The sequence below is a fragment of the Pecten maximus genome, chromosome 4, assembly GCF_902652985.1.
Source record: "Pecten maximus chromosome 4, xPecMax1.1, whole genome shotgun sequence".
In the NCBI taxonomy this organism is placed as follows: domain Eukaryota; kingdom Metazoa; phylum Mollusca; class Bivalvia; order Pectinida; family Pectinidae; genus Pecten; species Pecten maximus.
This window is the reverse complement of record NC_047018.1, coordinates 33,151,266-33,167,757: the sequence shown is the minus strand read 5'-3', so window position 1 is coordinate 33,167,757 and position 16,492 is coordinate 33,151,266. Positions and strand designations below refer to the sequence as shown.

The window sequence follows — 16,492 nt, the reverse complement described above, 5'->3', positions numbered from 1 at the left end:
GTTTCTGATAACAATAAATATATGGCCTGTTTGAACGTTGGTCAATTTGACTGAGGAAGGTTTCTGATAACAACACATTCGGACAAGTAAGTGGCCTGTTATCAGTGGAAACGTCCAATTGACCTTGATTCAAAGGAAACATATGTGATACAATTATTTGTTCTACAATGTCCTGTTCCTGTTATAGCACCAAATCTAATCTACAAACACTTGGTAGTCTTCAGATGGAAGGATGAAGGGTTTGGAATAATCAACCAAAGGAAACCTCACGACGACTTCCCAAATCCCCATTGTCCTACCTACTGCGGTGCCAAGAGCAGATGGCAGCTTTTGGACCGTGTGTTGGTTATTATTAGGAATATTGGTTCGAATCCCGGCATATTGATTAACTTGTGCCAAACTGCCGTAAAAGTCTGAACATAGACTCGCGCTGCATTTTCACTTTGTTTGCATTTCAAAAACTGTAATAATATAGTGGATCAGTATATGGCAGACATTCTTTGGTTCGCTGTTTCCCTTGGCTGATTAATTCACATTACTCCGAGAAGAAACTGTATGATATCTAAATGAAATCTTTAAAATAAACAAGATTTACGCTTAATTATAGGTTTAGCCTGTTCAGTTTTGTCGGTATTTATTAACAAAACTGACTAAACTTTCTGCATTTCTTCTTCACCACACAACATGCATTAATGATACTTAAGTACAATCATGAATGCGCCCTAAAACATTGTAGACACGTAGCTTTATCGATGCATTGCAGTTTAAATATGGGATTTCCTTTAAAAGTACCGCTCATCCATGAAAATGAAGAGAAAACACGAAAACATTCCTTGATAGTTTCTGCTTCTAAGTCACCTTGAAAGAGACAATGTGTCGTCGATTTGCGATTTGATAAAGGGACTTGCTTATGGAAAACGTTTTGTTCCGAATGTATTAATGTCTATCCGCAGGGTACTCGATCGCGTTCGTTATATGATTATGTCTTGGGATGAGCTTGTGTATACTTTCCATTCTTTCCTCACTAGTGTCTGTACCTCCTCTTACACTAGCTGTCTCCTTGACCCCCTACCTTACTTAACCTTGGCTGTTGAGAGAACTTAAAACCCCTAAAAACAAACTTCCCCACTAATTTCAATATTTCATATTCCAAAAGATGTTTTGACAACGTACGTCGTCATCATATTCATAGATCCAGTGTAATCGCGGAAATTACCTACGTTAATCTATAGCGGAAACGTTATTAATTGCAGTATGTTATTGGACATGTTTTCTTTGTAATAGTATTCACCAATTTAGCCATGTTGCTTTATATTGAGAGGAAGAAGTATATAGGTTGTCTACTGGGGCTGGAAACGGATAGCGAAAACTTAACATTTGCGCTTCTTAACGAAATAGTTGCAGCCGTCGAAGGTGTAGTGAAAAAATAGTGAAGTGTTGTCGATGATCATTCGTACACCAATATCATGAAAATGTCTGATAGGGAAACCAAAATGTCTGCAATGAGAATCGTAACATTTGAATTGTCTGCTATAATAAGGAATTTATTAGGTAAATACAATACGTATCTGGAATTTAGTTGTGCCTACTGTTATTATAAGGAATAGTAAATGTAAAAATCAGACCGATATTGTAGCGTCTGATGTGCCCCAATGCATAGCAAACTGTAAATTGTAAATGTGTCGTGTGTGTTAATAAGGCTTTTAGATGTGTCACGTGTCACTAGACTGCAAAGGGTGTCACTATAAAGATGTGTCAATGCATCGTGTGTCATTAAAAAATGTAAATGTTTGACATGTGTCAATATACGAATTTGTTAATTTTAGTGGATGTGTCATTATAAAGATATGTCATTACAAATAATTTGTATATACGTAGTGTGTACCAGTTTAGGAATTTGTAACTGTGTCGTGCGTCATTAAAGCGAATTTGTAAATGTGTCACGTGTCATCATAACGAATTGGGTAATGTGTCGTGTGTCGTCATAACGAATTTGTTAATGTGTCGCGTGTTGTCATAACGAATTTGTTAATGTGTCGCGTGTCGTCATAACGAATTTGGTAATGTGTCGTGTGTCGTCATAACGAATTTGTTAATGTGTCGCGTGTTGTCATAACGAATTTGTTAATGTGTCGCGTGTCGTCATAACGAATTTGGTAATGTGTCGTGTGTCGTCATAACGAATTTGTTAATGTGTCGCGTGTTGTCATAACGAATTTGTTAATGTGTCGTCATAACGAATTTGGTAATGTGTCGTGTGTCGTCATAACGAATTTGGTAATGTGTCGTGTGTCGTCATAAAGAATTGGGTAATGTGTCGTGTGTCGTCATAACGAATTGGGTAATGTGTCGTGTGTCGTCATAACGAATTTGTAAATGTGTCGTGCGTCATTATAACGAATTTGTTAATGTGTCATGTGTCATTATAACGAATTGGGTAATGTGTCGTGTGTCGTCATTACGAATTGGGTAATGTGTCGTATGTCGTCATAACGCATTTGCATTTCTGTCAGTCGTGTCGTATGTCACTAGTAGGAAAAGCAGTGATAAAAAATCATGGCATTTGTGTCGATAGAGCACTGCCGCCATCAGTCTTTATAAATATGTGTAAGTATGATATAAAGAATCGGTGTGTCCATTCAGCCGTCTTCCATTACAAAGAACGGTAAGTGCAGAATAAATCAAGCATGCCTTCATTGGCGTCCGTGACACCATACCAGCCGTACCCAGACCAAGTGTCACAGATCAATGAAATGGACTCTACTCTAGCCGCAATGATTGGCCCTTGATGCATGTTCTAGGGGCTCAAGCCACGCCACCTGAAAAGGTTAAAGTCTCAGACATCCATTAGGGCAATCGTGAGTAATTGATTTCCGCTCCTAGTCCATGGTTGTAGAAAGGAAATTTGATGCATCTGAACGTTATAACGGAAGCTGCTAAGCCAACTAGTCTCATTTAATGGTCATCTTGATTTTGGCCTGTGGGTAAAAGCTGACGTGTGTTAGGTCTAGACAGGTAGCATCTGCAACACAGAAATTTCGATTCCTAGAAAGAACAAATGAAATACTAAACAAAATGCTGGTTTCCATATATACCTGCAATGGCGAATACATCAATATATAACGGAACTGTACTCGTGACGTTGCGTAGCAGACGACAGTTAAATCTGATTGGAATTATCGACAGGCTACATGCGCTGCGACAGCCGATCGACGTGTCTAATCCGGGTATCACAGCGCGTGCTGTCTCACGGGTGATAATCAGTAAGTCGTGAACTACGTCAACTGTCTTTTTATAGACATGATCGAAAAACAATTACGTTTACAGGAAAAAATAAGACAAGATGCCTATAGTAGTATACATATGTTTTAACTGCTTGTTGTCAATTACTTTTTGGTGAGAATCATTATGTCTTCAGTTGCTTTGGCATGTCCAGTTCTTGTTAATAATTTTGTATCGATATTGAGCAGATTTTCATTTGATCCTCGTTGGGGACATTGTGGTTTAAGAAATGACACACATTGCACTATACCAAAATTATACCACTTGAAAATATCTATGAATATGTAGGTTCATGAAGCATAGCCATGCAATTAGTTCACTTCTCATAGTTTACTTTCAATGTTACTTGAACTAAGGAGGTAGCAGTGTACTCTAACTGTAACAATACAAATCTTAAAGTTCGCGAAATGTTAAGACATCAGCAATGATTTGCTGATTTGAACCGAAAGATTAAAAAAAATAATAATAATAAGTCGTGACCGTTTAGATCATTTTCATTAACAGGAAACATGAATTGGTGACGCCGGAGTGTTCTATAAATAGCCTCACATGAGCCCAGCATGACACATCTGTATTCTTTGTTATATTCCATAACTAAAAGTTATTCACTCCAGCAGCTTCTGTATGTACAAAATGTATTTCAGCCTAGATTTAGAAACAAAATATGACATAAAAAATTATAATAAAAACATGAACCACCTCTGAAAAAAGACGGCTACAAAAACAAATATTAATGACAATACACCGATTGATGTGCGTATTTATTTTCTATTTAAATCAACTGTGTATAATAGATCTAATTCTAATACAGAAATTAGCTGTTTATGTATGATCCAAGACGAATTCCTCAGAATTAGCATTCTTCCCGTTGATACAGCTCTGCAATCAAACGATGGACAATACTTGTCGTAGCAGAAAATTGAATCTTCTGCAATGTGTCGGTATTCTGTCTTTAGGACAGTTTAATATTGAGATCATGTACCGTTAATTTGTTCTCAGACGGTGTGTTTCCCGGTACTGGACCCTGTATCATAGCAGTACGCTGTTAACCCTCTCTCGTCTTGCGGAGACATTGCTCAGAAAAAAAATCAACTAGTGTTTTCACAGTGTTTGGGTTTGATGCATTAGTACGTTATTTATTGTCGGTTTGTACAGAATTACAAAGTAGTAGAATTATTGTTATCGATATTAATTGAAACTCACATTTCATAAAAAAAATTCAGGTTACAGAATTCCAATTATCACGGTTTCTCATGATTTAATTTATTTAAGCTGTGGCATATGTGTTTTGGAAAGCTTCGAAATCGAAAACGGGACCACAAAGCATATCTAGAACCACCAAATACGTCTGACTACATATTCGATAAGAAAATGGAATCATGTCGAACTTAAACCTTCGCATGCTGTTTAAAGGTGGCACAGAAAAACCTGTAGCAAATTGCTTTGGACAAATAACACTATAAACGCTTATGAGTACAGTTTATATGAGTATACATAGTGTTAGGGTATTGTAGTGTCAAACTGATCAATGTTGTTGTTCCAGTGTTATCGTGGATACTTAGTCCAAAGGCGTGGTCAGATCATGTCTTAGGTATTCAGCCTTTTCTGTATTTTTTTTTTCTTTTTGTATTTTGTTTTTTTTACAAATGTCTCCAAATCTTCCCTTTGTTTACAGATTTGTGAAATGGAAGATGTGACACTATCCTCAGACAGGGATGTTGAAGGTAATATGGTATACGATGCATAGCTTCTTTCTTCTTAGATAGCTCCGACTTACAGCGCTACTATCATATGTCTACAGTGTCTGAAGATAAGTGATGATTTCAAAGTGCTAGCTCCGTAAAATCCTGTTCTGACAATTGACAAGTGCTCCCATAATTCCAACAATGGGTGTTATATATATCGTCGAGATATCACCAAAACAAGGGAGTATGTAGGGAGATCAAGCTATACCTCAATATTATCTACATTCTAAAATAATACACCACAAACACGTATCAAATATTTTTATGAAAATATTTATTTTTTAATCGAAAATCTGATCAAATATAAATGAAACGATAATATAGTAGTACAGAACCTTCTGTTACGAACCGAAATGAACGATGCATGAAAGCGATTCAAGTGAGATTTTAATATACGAAATATTTCCGCAACAGGTCGACAATCTCTCCCACATGAAACTTGCGCATCATCAGGGATATAAACACACTTCCAGGCAATTATCTAACACATACAAGTTGTAGTTCTACATAACAAGTCATTAAATAAGTAATTATGTTAACTTCAATAGTTTCGCTATACTGAGCATTAAAATATAAAGAAGATTTAATAAACGAAACAACTGGTTTATAAATAAGATCTTCATTCAATTCTGGGACAATACCAAACGTTGCGACAACTTTGTATTTCAATTTCGTTTCAAAATTGCAAAATATTGATTTTTACTTGGATATAATGAAAATGTTCCAGTATCGTGGAACTTCCGTGTAGGACACGCATAAATAACACACCCCGTTACAGTAATGAAAAAAGCAAAATATAATTTCCAATCATTCGTAAACAATTAAAATATTCTATATCTTAACAATCAAAATAAGTTTTATAAAATCACAGATATGTTATTTAAGAAATAATATTTGCAAACATATAAATATCTACAATCTATTTTTTAATAAATATAGTAACAAAGTGAGAAACAGTATCATAAACTCGTTTTTTCTATCTTCAGCCTCCTTCTACAAGTGCAACCACTGCGGTGTTATATTTTGTATATATTTCTGGTCATGGATATTCTCCATTACCGTTTTACAAAATGAACAATTTAAAATGCTAACAAGTGTATGTTTTTCACATCCATTATAACATACACTCAGAACGAAGTGAAAAGCTCATTATATTATCGACAGGTAGAAAACAGTATAAACAGCTTTCACCACCGCCGTGTAACACTGTCAAAATCAAACACGCTCGCACCTGGTTAATGATCAAACAATGAATTCGGATGAAAAAGAATGTACAAAATGAGCATCTACTCACAGCATTGACTAGTTCATTATTACAAACTCTTACACATATTACCTTTCGCTCATCATACTTTCACAACATCATTTCGACCAAAATGCAGCAATGTGCCGCTTATGGTATACAAGTTAAAAGGATTTTTTTTGCCAAAAGAGTAATTCGCAATTTCACAATATGCCCCAGTTAACATTCTATGCCTTAATCAAAATTTCAACACAGGACCAAATGACCTGCTTTGTCGCCTTGCTGGCATTTTTGTTTTTATTTTAGAAAGCTCGTCAAAACAGCGTATCACAAGTCGAGATGTTTCAGTCTACATCTCACATGGGTGGATAATTATTTTTCTCCACACCTTCGCACCGTCAAAAACACTTCTGACTGAAATTGTAAACACGATACCAGGGTAACTCACCTCATCACAAATGGTGCATAAAAAATGTGAAAAAATTGAATTTACAATCCTGGTTACGCTACAAAACGTGATGACGCAGTTTCCCTTAAGGTACGTAAATTCAGATATATCTTTTCTCAACGAAGTGAACCAGTGGAAAAATGGATTGTTTTAGACATTGATCTGTTTTATCATGACATATGCTGTCCGTAGACAATATCATCAGTCACAACACAAATTATTAACCAATCATAAACATTTTCCTCGATAATCATTCATCCGAAACGAAACATCATTTATCCTCCAATCACTACAACCGTAACAGAAATTTAAATCCTCACACACAAGATTGCAGCGCCCAATCATTGCGAAGATACTGTTATATGAACTGTGAGATGTTCCAGTTTTTTAAAAAAAAATCTTGCGATATCATTTTAGATTATATATCATATTAGATTATATATAACATAATGGTAAACTAAACTTCATTTTTCAGCAGCTTATTTTTATTTTGGTTTATACTGTAAACTAATTATTTAAGCGTCCTAACATTTTCGCGTATTATTGTATTTTAACATTTTAAGTAAGAAAAAAAATAAGATTAGCACTAGAATGGATGAGTTAACAGTATTACATGGATTTGCTTTCAATAATACAAATGAATGTTCACTTTATATACTTGTTGTAATAAGCATTAAAAGTTCAATAATTACTGGTTTCAACACTATTTTACTACATACGCTTCCCCATATTTCTTAAACAACAAAATTTTGCTGCTCCACTACCGCGTAATGCAAATGCAGCGGATCTCTTATTTATTGGTAATTTTGTTGGGGGTTTTCTAAGAACGAAGAAATAATAACACAAGCATTTTGACTTTACAATTACTCACTTCCCTATCATGATTCAAAATCTTGATACTGTAGAATCTTAACAAAGTAGTAGAAATTGTTTATTCAACATATTCAAATATATTATCGAATTCAGCATATCCATTATGAACTCCATAGATAGTTTGCAGATACAAGAGAATTTAGTGATTATCAGGACAGTGTACTGTAAGTTATTCGGAATAAGTTGGCTTTAGGAAATCACTACTGCAAAAAACATTCATGTTGTTGGAATTAACTTGACAGATTCCTAAGGCTGCCTAGCACAAGGAAGGTATCTTCATGCCTCGACATATTTTTGTATTTGTCCACATTGATATCCACACATGAGTATAAACTGCATTTAAACAAGAAATATTCCCTCTTTTTGTGTTAATAAAACCATCTGCCATTATAACACTTCCTTCCGTCTGATTCATCCACATGCTTTACGTATACTCTGATTCATCCACATGCTTTACGTATACTCGCAGACATCTGTTAACCAAGTCATACAATGCATCTCACACAATAATGGAAAGCTGATAACCTCTAAGTATTTTACACTTTATATACAAAAACAGTCCTCTTATTTTCACTAAGCATTCTTGTTTAACCCAAAAGTTATTCAAAAGAATGTCTCTTAATTGTTCACAGTGTTCAATATGATAATCTATCTTTATGTATGAAAACATCTAAATAACGTATGTACATCAAATACACATACACAACCCCGGCTTCTGCATCCATTGAGGTCGCCAGTAAACGGAGAGGCACAAGGATAAACATTTCAAGGGTTTCCATATAAAATTGCAAAACAGTTTGTTCAAAATTGCAGGAGACATATAGAAGTATGAAATGTAATGAGAAATGTCAAGATATAAATACCAATAGTGAGTAGGACATCGTATGCGTGTACAATAGAAGGGAAGTGTAGTATACAGTCTAGGTAAAGTATTCTTTGTGATATATACTTTTCATGACCACATAGAAGATTGATCAAGTTGCATATAGTTATTACTCTTACACTATTTAGCAAAAAGGTTGTTCAATGACAGCATACTAAAGCATCAGAAATATCACGAAACAATGGATATTTAGCAGCTCAATTTAAAATTCAATTATAAATGAAACAATGCTTGTTTTTCAATGGAGTTTTCGATATTAAGACAAAACAAATTGACTTGGATTTTCGCATCAAAAAAATCTACATAGCTAAAAATGTTCACTTAGAAATTTCAACCTACAGAGAACAATATTAGGTGGTGGTTTAAAATTTTGATATGCATTTTGTTTATCTATTATAAAATTATAAGACTGATTAATCCTGTTTGATTTTGACGTGTATAAAGACATCGGTTTAAACTGTAGTGAAGCAGTACTCGGGTATACTGCATATATAGGGCATACGATATGTTGTCACAGTGACCTTTGGGGTGACCTTCAGTATATGACATGGTCACATTTTGTACTGTGCTGCCTTTGAATAATTCACAATCACACACTGATAGCATACTTTCTAGGCTTGTACAAACTGTTATCAACATTTACAAAGACAACGATGCTTGGTAACTTGTAACATATTGCATACGATATATGTAAATTACAAGTTTAACATTTTACAGGAATGAGACAACACCGCCATCACTCTAAATACCACTTTGAAGAGATCTATACTGTGCATCCAAGACAAAGACTTGTTAAACTTTTAATATTACAAACTAGTGCAAGCAACAATCACAAGTTCATTCTTATAGTGATCCAAGTATAGTTGAGATGGGTTGCCAAAGTGATGCATATTTTCATTATATTTTTATCAATAATTCGGAAGATAAACATTAGTACCCTCCAAAATAAATCATATTTCTCTCATATATTAAAGATATTCATGTTTTTACCCAAATGTATCATATAAACTTCGTTTACTATTAAGTGCTGTTTGATATTGGTACAGGATTTGGTTTAATAATCAATTCTATCAAGGGAAACCTTGTTGAAACCTATTTTTTAATTGTTGGTTGTCATCAGAATATGAGTGGATTGTCTGTGAAATTGTATAAAATTCTATTGAAACAGTATAACGTCAATGAAAAAACACCAATCGAAACATAAACCTCACTCAAGTGATTGTTAAACAAAACGAACGTTAGCTCTGAACTTGTCACGTATATATCCATTGTCCTACGCCACATAAAATGGAAACCAATACGGCTACCTTCTTTCTCAATTTCCATTCAATATATCTTTGTCATTATTAGCAAACTGTTAAAAAAAGAAAAGAGGGAGATCTATACATTGAGAGCTTGCTTGTTTTCTAAACAGGACATTAGCATCTGATTAACATATATATGCAACTATATATATATTATATTTATATATATACATTTCCTGGAATGTAAAACAATGGCTGACCATCAAAGGAAGAGTCTCCTAAAAGACTAAATGGAATGATACGATTAGTGGTGGCCACTGTGTTTGACCCGGGCAATTTGTTTTGTATTTTTTCACACTAAAGTACATACCCAAATACAAGATATGTAAAATGCTTTCTAAAACCTTTTCAAGAAATCCTTGATGGATCACTTCCTCAACATGATGATAATGATGTGATTACAGAAGCACTATATGGTCATTTTATCCAAATACAAAGTTGCACATTGGCAGTCGTTCACATGCACTTTCAATGACCGTTTGACTCCTGTCATCTTCTATTCTGTTCGGTATATTCTTGAAAATAAACTTTGAAGCAAACTGCTTTCTGGTATAATTGATGACAACCATCAATGAAACCAGATCAAGAAGAACTACTGGTTGTCTAGACAACAAGGGACAAAACTACGGTCAATGGGTTTGTTCCTCAAGCACGTGAACTCTTCAATAAACCATTAATGACATTAAGTCCATCTGGTGTTTCCCTGTTCTTGTACTCCTAATCCAATTGGTGAAGGATTTTCTCTGGATTAATCCGATGGGAGCTGTTTAAATGGTCTGAATTCCCAATTAAGAAATCTAATTTTGTTGTTGCTCTAGGGTGAAATTCTCAGCGATACCAACGTTAAAAACAGCCATTTCATTTCACATGTTAGCAAGGCTGTTTGATCCTGCTTTGTAACAAGGCACTGTTCTTGTTTCTAAGGTAGTGACACATGCGTTGATAGGGAATTATTTCGTGGTAATTGCTGTATTATGTGAATTATAAAAGATCACTCTTCTTCTCAATCATCTTTGAACAAGTTACATTTGTGTATCTTTCCTTTTGATGTTCTAGTCCACCCAGTCTCTTCTTTGACCTTAGTCTGATCTTCAACTTACAAAGTATCAATCACAGAATTTGCAGTGACCTTCAACAACCATTCCTTGAATTTACAAGAAGACAACATTGCCATAGACAAATGTTTGTGTCCAGTTACCATCAGGATGAACAGCGAAACAAGAAGATATCGTCTGCATTTTTATCATAGTACCAAATGTACTGATGTACCTAGGTACAGTTTAAGTTTGTGCACAATACATATTCATATCACAAAATCTTTCTATAGAGTCTGTTCCATGATTTAATTCACAAACCAAAGTAATTACTCAAAGAGTTGTACTCAATGATGAGTGATATCACCATTCGTTCTCCTTTGTATGAGCATCCTAAGGTCAGTAATGAATCCTCCTCGTAATTTTAACACAAAACAACATAATGCTGGTCCAAAAATCACAGTAAAGTACTTAAGCTACATCTTCAATTCTGTGAATATGAGGAATGTCTTAACATGTAGTAGCATTTACTTATTCCACAAGAAAAGAAAAAAAATCAACTGTCCTTCAAGCAATGTGCTTTAGTGCTTGAACATCTAATGCTTCTTTCCAGTATAGTGATAGCACTGTTGCAATGGCTTCAGCAGTAAAAATGGAAAAATTGCGTGCAAAGAATGGTCTAGTGCTCTTGCACTCCTGTCACAGGTAGTTGTGTTGACAGTAGGCTAGTTGGCCAACACATTGTGTTACCATTGTCTACATTGTTGTGGCAAGTTGCCACAGATGGCACAGAATCACATGGTCTTAGCAATGTGCCTGGCTGTATGGGACACCTTGTCAGCAACACATGAGCATTGTCCGACCATAGTACCAATTTGTGTCTACATTGTTGTGACAAGTTTTCGGCATATGATTACTGTATCAGAACAATGGACCAAATTTGAGTCATCTTGCTGTGATGTCGACATCCCATTTGTGCCTTAATGGACGGAAGGCAAGTGAGCCAAATAAAACAGGGGTCATCTACAGCAGTTTTATATATCCTCTTCATCGTCGTCTCCTTTCTTCACTCTTGCACACAAACAGAATGCTATAATAGTACCAACGATCTGTAAAAACCAAAACATTTCATTAATAAAAATGGAAAAAATTAGAATAATTTTTCAATTACAAATATTTTGTTTGACAAAATCATAAATTATACTTTTTTGATGATTAAGTCTACCTTCCTTTAAATGGTACTTTATAGTGCTTACAAATTGTTGCCAGAAGAAAATGAAAATTTAACTCCCCAAATAGCAAGTGACATGATCAAAGTAAAATTTACCAAGAATGAAACTTTATACCATTAAAATCATAACATTGTAGTTCAGAATCACATTAATCTATATTTAGTATTTTTTAGAAAGTTAAAAAAAAACTCTCTCATAAACTTTACATATTTTGTCTACAATAAGCACTCCTTTTTTTTCTTATCTATGTCATATACATTTACATGTATGCCATTGTTTCTGATACATACCAGGAAAATAGGTACAGCAAAGGCTACAGCTCCCAGAATTAATGAGTGTTGCAACATATAGTCAATGACTTTATCATAACAGCCCTGTAAAATAAAAAGAAAAACTTTATATACATTGTATCAAGGATGATCTGACCAATGAAATAAAGACCTGCTTATCTTTTATCAAAGACAAATTTAATAGGGTTTGGTTTGGTTTGTTTTGTTTAACGTCCTATTAACAGCCAGGGTCATTTAAGGACGTGCCAGGTTTTGGAGGTGGAGGAAAGCCGGAGTACCCGGAGAAAAACTACCGGCCTACGGTCAGTACCTGGCGACTGCCCCACGTAGGTTTCGAACTCGCAACCCAGAGGTGAAGGGCTAGTGATAAAGTGACGGGACACCTTAACCACTCGGCCACCGCGCATTTAATAGGGAGAGGTGGTGTTAAGTCAAATGTGTTATATTATAACCCTCCAATTTTTTTATTCAGTTTTTCCACAGGAGAGCAGTACCAAGGAAATAAGGTAAATTTTAATAGTTTTTATAATAATGCTTTCCCAGTGAGAAAAAAATCATATTCTAAACAGTAAATTTCAAAAGTTACCTCCCTTTCCTACCCCCTTTCCTTATCACCCAACCTTTTTTTACACATTTATACATGTATGTATATTCCATATACTGGATCAACGTCATCCATCATTTGTTCAATCTTCCCCATATTTTCTGGTTTTTATTTCTGAAAATTTCTCTCTCACTTAAATATGAACGTGAAAACAGATTTACTTCTGATTATCCGTACATCATGCATGGTTACTACAACAAACAACATGTTTAAACTTGTAAATCATTTTGTTTAAGATCACAAAATTGTATTTGGATGTACATGTAACTGTAATTATGAACATCAAAAGTTTTCATGATGTACCAATGTGCTTTCTATTATAATACAGCAAAGCATGTTTATAAAATCACGGAACACCTACGTGATGTCATCATAAGTTATATACAAAAATAGAAATGTTCAAATGAGCAAAGCTATCTCTCCGCAGGTGATTCTATCAATCAATTTAATGTCTAATTTATATTGATTAAACATGTGCATGTTCTGTTATTTCAGATGGTTTCAAAGTTTTCTTTTCATTTTATTGAATTACATGTATATATTCATTTAAACTATATAATCTTTTTAATTGTCATTGCAGACATAAGTTGCCCCTGTCTGTAAATATTCAATAAAATTATCCTTAAAATATCTAGGAATTTTTGATGTATAATAGAATGATCTTTAATTATACTGCCTAGAAGACGATTAGTCTGGACTATTTTACCACTATAGAACTGGAAGCCCAACCTTCTAAGACTGGTAGGGAGGTTTAGATCATTTACAATGGTTAAATATTCCAAAATGAATCATGACGATAAAGAATGAGACAACAGACTTAAACATGATCCTAAAACAATTTTATTAAAGCTGGTTCGGTGCCTGTTCTGTATGATATGTCTGTAAACAATTACAGTACTGACATTGAGACCTGTGTATTAGGCTGATTTGTTTGTAAAAGTATTGGTTGTTTATGCCATAAACACCCACACAGAAACTATGCAATGAATGGTGACTGCTTAGGTTTTAAACCTTTATCAAGTTGTTTATTCTCAAAGAAGTGCTGAATTCTGTGGTATCTATAAAAAATACTCTGTTTCAAGATGACCTGATGCTGTCATTCAGGTTGTTTCCTAGCAGAAGAATCTATGTCCAAACAATATTCAATTATACTCTACCTAGCTCCATGCAGTGTTCAATCAGTGTTCGTTAACCTAAGGAAATTTCTTAACTTGAGATAGATTTCTTAACTCGAAATTTTCCATAGGCAAGCGTTATTGTGGAGTAAAGAAAAGAATCTTAGTTATAAAAAATTCCCTTCAATTCTGTAGTACTTTCCTATGGAAAATATTCAGTTAAAGAAAGCTGACAACCAATTCCCAATGACAGATATTTAACGATGAATGCTACCTTACATATTACAACAGTGACATGTTTCCAGTTATCTCCCTTTACAGTATTCTAATGAGCATTTCATAATAATTATGATTTTCTCAAGTTTTGCATTGATGAAAGCAGATTTCTACTCAACTATTTGCAATAGAGATGTGAGATACCATACACCCTTAAGTGGAGACTGACAGGTCAACGACATCGAAGTTTAGCATATACAGTAGCTGCCACTGCAGATGTTGAAAACAACAATTTCATCAGAATTTCTGTAACTCACAAAATCCATTGCAAACTAAATTATTTTTTTCTTTTACCTTTGAAGGTATTTAAAATTCCTTTTATAGAATTTTCTCTTTAAATTCCCTACATCATACATTCTAATACCCTATTCCAGACACACCACAGATGATATTCCAATATGAACTTATATATTATTAATTTTCAATGTTGGAAACCTAGACACACATTGTAACATACCCATAATTGACAGTGCTCGAGGCTTGAAAAATTGACTATTATATAATGGTGTCTCATAATGATGAAAATGATCACGCATGCTTGCTTGCCAATCATATTACCTGAGAAAATCGGCCAAAATCTAATCAAGCTTCATAAAAAATTCCCAGTAGTATATGTTTTTTTCACACTTCATGACTTTGATGATAGGATGATGCGAGACAACCAGCCAGTCTCTTATTTTCATCACATCAAATAATATTGAATTTCAATTTTTCTAGCTAGCAGATTTATAACTCATAGAAGTGGAGTTTTCAGGAACTGAATCAGGAAGCTATTGATTGGCAGGGAATGTTCATTACATGAGGGCACTTTGGGAATGGCGGGCTGCAGAAACTATGGCTCTCTGATGACCGATAGAGCCTGTGAAGATACCATGAGCTACTTTATTTCCGCTGGCAGATCCGTTGGGTGTATTGTGTTCAGTTTTAGTACACATTAGTCAACAAAGAGAACATCGATAATAAAAACAACTTGCTTTGATTGTAGATGTTTGTGTCTTTTGTAATGCTGTATCTAAAATTGATCACTCGACATTACAGAACGAGAAACTCGCTTTATTTTCACAATACAGTCATGCTCTTAGATATTCTATACAGATGTTATATAATGGCCTTGTGGTTATAAAAATATCATCAAAGTGGAATTCTCATATATTTTGTTTAATAATTTTTACATTTCTAATTCAATTCATATTTTTGTTTGAAAAATTAAACTTTTTATGTTTCTAATTCAATTCATATTTTTATTTGAAAAATAAAACATGGCAGAATTTTAAATTAGATATTGTAATAGTGATATTAGGATCTTTCTAACCTATGAAATACATGCATGCACACTACGTATGAACAGTACACATTCTTGATTATAACAAGACACCATTGTATATTCCTGATTTTGAATATCTATCAGATACAATCATTGTGTAATTCAATTGTGTTGGTAGCCTCAGATTAATGGTTTATTTTGACCTTTTGACCTTAATCAGGATATATTGAATATGTAAACTATTACAGAGAATATCCCGAGTCTTGAAAATTGTTTATTGTGAAGAAGAAACTATTAACTATCTTCTTTTTTTTTTATAAAATATTTGTGTAAACTTGATAACCATAATCTTTCCATTTCTATACCTTGGATGGTAATGAACCTTAACAGACATTTTTACCTTGAAAGGTGAAAGTTCTTGAGGTTGCAAAGAATTCTAATTTCAATTTTTCATAACCTGGAACTTTCACCTTTACTTAGAAATACCAAAAGGGACAAAGAACCTTAAACAGAGAAAATATTTTACAGAGACCAAAGTATAAAAATATATTAATGTGGATTATATTCAACTTACAACAGTATATAGATGTGGATTATCTTAAACTGACCACAGTATATAAATGTGGATTATCTTAAACTGACCACAATATATAAATGTGGATTATCTTTAACTGAACACAGTATATAAATGTGGATTGTCTTTACTTACCGCATTATATAAATGTGGATTGTCTTTACTTACCACAGTATATATCTGTGGATTGTCTTTACTTACCACAGTATATAAATGTGGATTGTCATTACTTACCACAGTATATAAATGTGGATTGTCATTACTTACCACAGTATATAACTGTGGATTGTCTTTACTTAACACAGTATATAACTGTGGATTGTCT

At 34.0% G+C, this 16,492-nt stretch overlaps 1 protein-coding gene across 6 annotated transcripts in view; it reads right to left on the bottom strand.

The window, feature by feature from the left end:
- Positions 1-5,284: 5,284 nt before the first annotated feature.
- LOC117325882 (tetraspanin-18-like) overlaps positions 5,285-16,492 on the bottom strand; it is a 106,095-nt gene continuing 94,887 nt past the window's right edge. For all 6 annotated transcript variants that reach the window (XM_033882381.1, XM_033882382.1, XM_033882383.1 and 3 more), the window contains 2 exons: positions 12,335-12,418; positions 5,285-11,921 (listed from right to left, as the gene is read on the bottom strand). In XM_033882381.1, coding sequence (XP_033738272.1) covers positions 11,847-11,921; positions 12,335-12,418 — 159 coding nt within the window. In that variant the 3' untranslated portion in view covers positions 5,285-11,846. The remainder of the gene's footprint in view (positions 11,922-12,334; positions 12,419-16,492) is intronic.